Genomic DNA, 7,921 nt, shown 5'->3' with positions numbered 1-7,921 from the left:
TGAAAAGAGCACACAATCATACCAAATCAACTATGCATAAATCTAAATTTCAAACCACCTAAAAGAATTCTAAGAATCATGTAACGTCAAACAAGACTAAGACTAACCCTAGTCTAAGATTTTATGGTAAAGAGCTAAGTTAAGCTTTCGAAAATGGTCAAAATACAACTAAGGATCATACAAACCTAAAACATCATCCTAAATCCTTCCTAACGATCAGTGGAACTCAAATTATATAGAATCTAACTAAGCCAAGTATGAAAACAGCAATCGTAACCCACCTCAAGGACAAAACGCACTCGAACCTTTATTCTAGAGTTTTTTCTTTTCGAGCAGTCTCCGAATGATGTCACGCTATTAAATTAATGATGTAAACATCAAAACAAGTGAAATGATACTCATATTGATATAAAAGAATTTGAACACAAATTTTGGGTCAAAATAGGACTGTGAGATCCGCGCGCAGAATCACAAAATTAATTTCGTCACAAGGTCCAGTACAAGCACAATCCGAGCATTAACGAGCTCAAATCAATTCCACCACAAGTGAGATCAAGAGTGATCAAAAATGAGAATTAAGAGAGGAAATCAATGAAACTTACAAGCTAAATAAAAGATTAACGACTCACAATACACACCCGAGCTAACCACCAACAATTTCCAGTAGTCCCCACTGATTTTGCTCTAAATCGCCTTAAAGGAAGCTTTACTTCGAGAATTATACATGCTGAAAATGGGAGGGACTGAATTAACTGATACACAATTCACAAACATTGACTGGGTCCATTGACCCTTAATCCTTATCGTGATGGTCAATGATTGCAACCATGTTGACCAGGAAAGTTGTTCTTCGCGATTTCAGTGCCAAGCTAGAGATTGTGAAGACCATTTTCAGTGGTCTGTGCAAATGGCTCCAAGCACGCGAACAAGCTGAGCAATGTGGGTTATACTAGCAACCAACTACATGAGCTCAACTTGAAGTTGAGAAAATGCCCCGATAGAGACTCGAAATTCGTTCGAAATCCCATGAACGCAAACGAACTATGCTACCTCACAAAAAATGATATTCAAACTCAACAAAATTGATGAAACAATCAACGGAGGTCGTCTTGATAAAATATTGGCTCTAATCAACACTTACAAAAGTAGTCAAACAAGCATAATGCAAAACACCACAAAATCATTCTGATTACATTGGGATCCGAACCAAAGATCGTTCTAGACCAAACTTGGCATTTCGAAGCTAACCACGCTGACGAAATTATCATCTAAACACATTTACCAAGAATATTGATCGAAGTTAATCCTTTGACAAACTTTTAAAATATCTGGCCAAATGGCTCAAAGTCACGTCGAAGGCCTCGGAACCCAAACCAGCCATGCAACTAGTCCAAAATGGACCTTCCGGAGCTAATGGAACTGACAAAAAAATCATCCGACGTTAGATTCTCTTAATGTTGACCAAAGTCAACTCTTTCAATTTAAGGGCTTCCAAAAGAAAAAAACTCACCCAAAATTTTCCCGACCACCTCGAAAAGTGTGCCACCTATCCCAACACACCACAAAAGTTATGATAATGGGCATAACAGTAATAATCATACAAAAACAAGAAAGTGACCACGAGGGTCATTACAAATACAACATTTTTTTTATCATATACTAGGCGTTGGAGTTAGGATCGATTCATAAACAAATTAATATTTTGATTTGCCTATACAAAAGGGTCTTACTAATTAATGGCTGAATTATGTGCGATTAATATATCTATCGACTTGAATAATCAAATTTTGGAAATGATTAAAGAGTAACGAAAGTAAAGAAATGCAAAGTAAAAAAGGAGAAAGAATCACATCATTACATCCTAATTATGTATTACGTAGTAATCTTTTTGAATATTTTTTTTCTTTTTCTCTTTAGGAATCAAAATTATGAAATGATGAGTTGGATCGCTTTTGATCCGTTAGCTTTATTAAGAATCAATTGCAAAATGTTTTTAGTTTTCAGTTTTCTTCTTTTTACTCCTTGTTAAATGAAAGTCAGAAAACATATATTATTTTTTATTTTTCACCGAACCAGCTCACTAAAAAAATATATGGTGAAAAAAAGATTTTTATTGAAATAGTGGAAAGTGTCATAATTGTTTTCATATTAAATAATTATTTTTTTAAATTTTCACATCAATTTAATCAAAATATCGATGAGAATAACCTCTAAACATTTTTGAAGAAAAAAAGTAGTAATTTTTTAGTAAACTTTACCTAAATCCCATAATGGAAAAATCTAATTTCTATACATCCCTCATTGTATCAAAATTACCCGATATCCCCTTTTTTCCAACTTTTCTGATACATTAGTTTTGTATCTGATACATCAATTATCTAATGAGTAATTAATGAAGATCATCTATTTATGGATAATATCTTAATATAAGGGATGATTGGTTCTTTAAATCAATTACTAATCTAATTAATGGGATTAATTTGGTTAAAAAAATAACGGTTGTGAAGTTGAAGATTCAAGCCAAAAAAATAGAGCATAAATTCAAACCAACTTCGATTTCAATTTTTTTCCAGTTTTGGTGATACATAAGTTATGTATCTGATACATCAATTGTTAAAAAAATCAATTGTTATGTCCATGAAGATTCAAGCCAAAAAACAGAGCGTCGTCTCGAATGGAAAAAAACAGAGCATCAATTCATACCGAATTTGATTTCAGTTATTTTTTCACTTTTGCTGATACATAAGTTATGTATCTGATACATAACTTTAGCTATAGAATAGTTAATGCACATCAGCTATTTATGGATAAAAGATTGGCTCTTTATATCAATTACTGATCTATTAAAGAAGGCGACAGTTATGTACGTGAATTTTAAAAATTAATGTATCGGAATCATTAAATATTGAAAAATGAGAATCTGATACATGTGCATGATGTATCATAATAAATAAAACTTGATTCATGTATCAGAATTCACAAAATGTGACACTTATGAATATTATACTCGATACAAGTTTGATACAGTAGAAATATAAAACATAAACTTTGATTTTATATTCGATTTTGACACCAGAGAAAAACATAGTAAATCTGATGTATGGAAATATTAAAACATATTAAATCTGATACATTACAGTTTATGTATCAGATACATTAAAAGAATCAGAATCACCTAAAATGTTTACTATAAAAAAAACTACTGGACATCAATCAGTTCTCCTTGGTTTGGAGAGATGTCTCTCCTAGTTTTTTTTGGATCGTCGTTATCGCTAACACAACCATCCATGGCCTTCTGACAACAATATCTCCACCTATTGATGATTCAAAATCATCAAGAAAATTAGCCCTATATGCCGTTCCGAATCTCAATGGGTGGGACGGGATCTTCTTGATGACGTATTTCATTCCCTGCATTGGCATGAAAATGATTAAATACAACTTGAACTTTATACATAAATACGATGTATCATATGCATTAAAATATCTGATGCATGAGATGAGAATCTGATACATACAGAAGATGTATCAGAAACAATTATATATTATATTCTGATACATAAATGTAGAAGTATCATATGCATTAAAACTTGAAACATCAAAAAATGACACTTACACATGATGTATCAGAAATAGTAAATCTCCAAAAAATTATATTTGAAAAAAACATTATGTATCTGATACATAAATGTATATGTATCAGAATCATTAAAACTTGAAAATAACAAATACTGAGACTTAAAGATGATGTATCAGAAATAATAATTCTCAAAAAATTGCATATGAAACAGACATTATGTATCTGATACATAAATGTAGATGTATCAGAATCATTAAACTTGAAATAACAGAAACTGAGACTTAAACATAATGTATCAGAAATAGTAAATCTCAAATAATTGCATTTGAAAAAGACATTATGTATCTGATACATAAATGATATGTATCAGCTTCGTTAAAACTTGAAACAACAGAAACTGACACTTAAACATGATGTATCAGAAATAGAAAATCTCCAAAAACATACATTTGAAAAAGACATTATGTATCTGATACATAAATGTATATGTATCAGAATCATTAAAAATTAAAACAACAGAAACTGACACTTAAACATGATGTATCAGAAATAGAAAATCTCCAAAAAAATATATTTGAAAAAGACATTATGTATCTGATACATAAATGTATATGTATCAGAATCATTAAAAATTAAAACAACAGAAACTGACACTTAAACATGATGTATCAGAAATATAAAATCTCCAAAAATAATTCCTTTTAAAAATATATTATGAATCTGATACATAAATAATATGTATCAGAATCATTAAAACCTTCACAAAATTTTCATTCTAAAACAAAAAACTTAATTGAACACATACCTTTGGGAGATTAGGGCGTGTTGTAACCCCTTCAATCTTGTTGTCTATTTCTTTGGGTGCATGTTTAACTGTAGCTTTCGACTTCAATTTCTCACGTAGCTTATTCATCACTGTTGGATCGTTACGATGTTTGGATCTAACTTCGTCGTAACCTTCCCAAGACGAATCAGAACCAGGAGAAACAAGAATTCGTTGATTTTTAGTGGACTGTTTGAGACCATGAACGGATTCCATTGAAGGAATGAGAAACAAAAACAGAAAGATTTACAGAAGAAAACAAATGATAAAAATTTAGAAGATTTTTCAAAGATTTTCAGAAGAAATCAAAATATACAAATTTTAGGAGAAATCAGATTGAATGAGGATGAAGTAAAATTCCATATAAGGAAAGATTGAAATATACCTTATTTGGAACCTTGAAATTGATTAACAGTTGAAGAGTAACAAATTAACTAGAGCAAATTAGGGCAAGAATAAAGGAATAGGCGGATGTATCAGAGAGGTATAGAGAGAGAAAGGAAAAAGAGGGAATTTGGAAATTTTTGGTGTATATGGGAATAAAAATAAATATATTAGGGGAATATATGTAAAAGGGTAATTTTACCAATTTTTTAATAGTGCAATTAGATAAAATGAAAAATTGGAAGTAAAACTAATTTAGAAGGATTTTTCTTTTCTCTTTCATAAAACTGTGCGCTTTAATTTCTTGCCTTTGGGGATACAAACAATCAATGGGTTGTCATTATTATCTATTGGCCATCAAGACAAGATAACTTTATATCAATAGTTTCACTTTAATGCACCAAACAAATCTAATGAAAATTATAATTATGTATTGACTAAAATTTGGACGCGTTGAATGGAGGTTGTTGGTTGATATGATGTACTCCTCTACTACGTAGTACGTACTTATTAGTCCTACTAGATAAAGTTAACTAGAAAACTACGTACACTAAAAAACTATGATTGTAACATCAAGTGAATAGTCTAGTGAAAAACTCACTCTAACTAATGATACTAAAACATTGGGACAAACAGATAAAATGTACGAATAAAGGTAAATTATTAATGTTTATTTGGACGGACGGCTTCATCATCTTTTCTAGCCTGCGGATATATATTCCTCCTGCGGATATATATTCCTCCCATTTTTGGAGTACAATGTCTTTGGGGAAAAAAGAAATTGATTTTAAATGATTTCAGATAATTAATTGAATTCTATAAAATAGGAAAAGAAATCAAATAGAAAGATCATTATAATATACTTAAAGAATCATATAGAAATCTGATCTCCTTTTATATATATAAAAAAAATCTGAGTTTTTCTTTTTCAAATATCTCCTTAATATGCTATCAAATTTATAAAGAATTATATGATAATTATTTCTCTATAAATATGCTACCAAATATATAAAGAATTATATAATAATTATTTTCCTACAAATATGCTATCAAATATTATACTGCAATACCCCCCCCCTAAAGTTGGAGCATGAGAATCAAAAATGTCCAACTTGGAAAGCAAAAAGTCAAACTAAGTTTTGCCGAGAGCTTTGGTAAAAATGTCTGTCAATTGTGAAGATGTTGAAACGTGTGACGGAGAGATCAAACCTTCATTAATTACATCACGAACAAAGTGACAATCTACCTCAATGTACTTTGTTCGTTCATGGAAAACCAAATTTTTTGCAATGTGCAAAGCAGACTGACTATCACAAAATAATTTGATCGCCTTGGGATGTTGTATACCTAAACTCAACAACAAACCTTTCAGCGACTTCAACTCACAAGTGACCACAGCCATGGACCTATATTCAGCTTCTGCAAAATATCTAGAAATTGTGTGCTACTTCTTTGTCTTCCAAGAGATGGGAGATTGACCTAGAAATACTAACCAACCTGTCAACGAACGATGAGTAAGCGGACAAGCAGCCCAATCAAACTCACACCATTTCTGCAAAGTCAACTCACTATCGGCACGTAACAAAATACCATGTCCTGAGGTGCCTTTCAAATAACGGACCACTCGTAAGGCTGCTTTCCAATGTTCAATTTGGGGTTCTTGCATGAATTGAGATAAAATATGAACAGTGTATGCCAAGTCCGATCAAGTGACCCCCAAATAAATCAAACGCCTGACTAATCTACGATAGACCTCCGGATCCGACAACAAATCTCCATTTGCAAGACCAAGTTTATGATTTTGCTCAATAGGGAACCCACTTGGCTTTGCACCTAACAACCCTGCTTCAGAGACAATATCAAGAGTATACTTGCGTTGACACAAAAACAACCCTGATGAACTACGAGCTACTTCAATACCCAAAAAATATTTGAGAGATCCAAGGTCTTTCATTTTGAAAAAATCACTCAAATAGGCTTTGAAAGTTGCAAGTGCAGCAGAATCATTCCCAGAAATAATAAGATCATCAACATAAATAAAGATATTAATCTGAATATTCCCTCTAGTAAATGTAAAAAGAGAATAATCAGAATAAGATTGTAGGAAACCGTACCCTTTTAAAGCAGTCACCAATTTTGCAAACGAACATCTAAGGGCTTGTTTCAACCCATACAAACGAAACACCAACGTAAGATCTGGACTTTCAAATTCGGGAGGGAGCTTCATATATACCTCCTCATCAAGGTCACTATGTAAAAAGGCATTATGAACATCCATTTGGTGAAGTTCCCAATTTTTGAATGCTGCAATGGCTAGGAAGGCTCAAACAGTAGTCATCTTGGCGATTGGAGAAAATGTTTCATTGTAGTCAATCCCTGTTTATTGATGATTTCCCAACACAATCAAACGCGATTTGAGTCATTCCACATCTCCATTTGACAAAAACTTGGTCTTGTACACCTATTGATTATCAAATATTTTCTTACCCGGAGGAAGATGTTTCAAAGTCCATGTACCATTATCTTTCAATGCATGTATCTCTTCTTTCATTGAATGTCTCCAACCTTCGTGTTTCATGGCTTCTTTGAAGCTCTTAGGATCCTTACCCTAAATAATAGCTGCAAGAAACTTACGATAATTTACAGAGAAATAGTCACAATTAATATAGTGTGCCAAAGGATAGGGAGTACCTGAGGATTGATTGTTAACCGGAGTAGTAGAAGATGGACTATTAGCAAAAATTGAGTATGTCACATGATCACGAAGTAAAACAGAGGGAAATTTCTTCAAAAATCCATGCCCCAAGCCACCTTCCACATCCGTGGATGGAGTATGGTGTTGCTTCCCCCCCACCCCTCGCTGCTAGCGGGCGCTGGGTTCTCAGTGGGCTGGGTAGTGGCCGGTGGCTGCAGCTCGTCCTGGCTGTCAACAGGCACTGATTAGACTGTTGCTTGCGGCTGCTGCCCGTCAGTCTTCGAACTATCAACTTCGCCCCCTAAGTCATTTCCGTACACCATAAAATCACCATCAATTTCAACATCCACATCAAAAAAATTAGACGAAATATTAACATCATTCGGACAAGCAAAAGGAAACACATCCTCCACAAACTTCACATCACGAGAGACGAAAA

General features: G+C 32.8%; 1 protein-coding gene across 1 annotated transcript; it reads right to left on the bottom strand.

Moving 5' to 3' along the window:
• Positions 1 to 2,973: 2,973 nt before the first annotated feature.
• On the bottom strand, positions 2,974 to 4,917 carry LOC129888332 (uncharacterized). Its single transcript, XM_055963330.1, has 2 exons — positions 4,386 to 4,917; positions 2,974 to 3,411 (listed from the first exon to the last, which is right to left on the bottom strand). Exons 1-2 carry the CDS (start codon positions 4,617 to 4,619, stop codon positions 3,214 to 3,216), a joined length of 432 nt encoding a protein of 143 aa, XP_055819305.1. The 5' UTR covers positions 4,620 to 4,917; the 3' UTR covers positions 2,974 to 3,213.
• Positions 4,918 to 7,921: the final 3,004 nt, after the last annotated feature.

This window comes from Solanum dulcamara, chromosome 5 (genome assembly GCF_947179165.1).
Source record: "Solanum dulcamara chromosome 5, daSolDulc1.2, whole genome shotgun sequence".
Lineage (NCBI taxonomy): Eukaryota > Viridiplantae > Streptophyta > Magnoliopsida > Solanales > Solanaceae > Solanum > Solanum dulcamara.
Note: the sequence above shows the minus strand (reverse complement) of the source record. Positions and strands in the feature narration are given on the sequence as shown.

Excerpts from the sequence above, each read along its gene's own strand:
- LOC129888332 (XM_055963330.1), bottom strand. The coding sequence starts at position 4,619 with ATGGAATCCGTTCATGGTCTCAAACAGTCCACTAAAAATCAACGAATT. Across the intron at positions 3,412-4,385 it reads CACGCCCTAATCTCCCAAAG|GGAATGAAATACGTCATCAA; the intron begins GTATGTGTTCAA and ends ATGCCAATGCAG.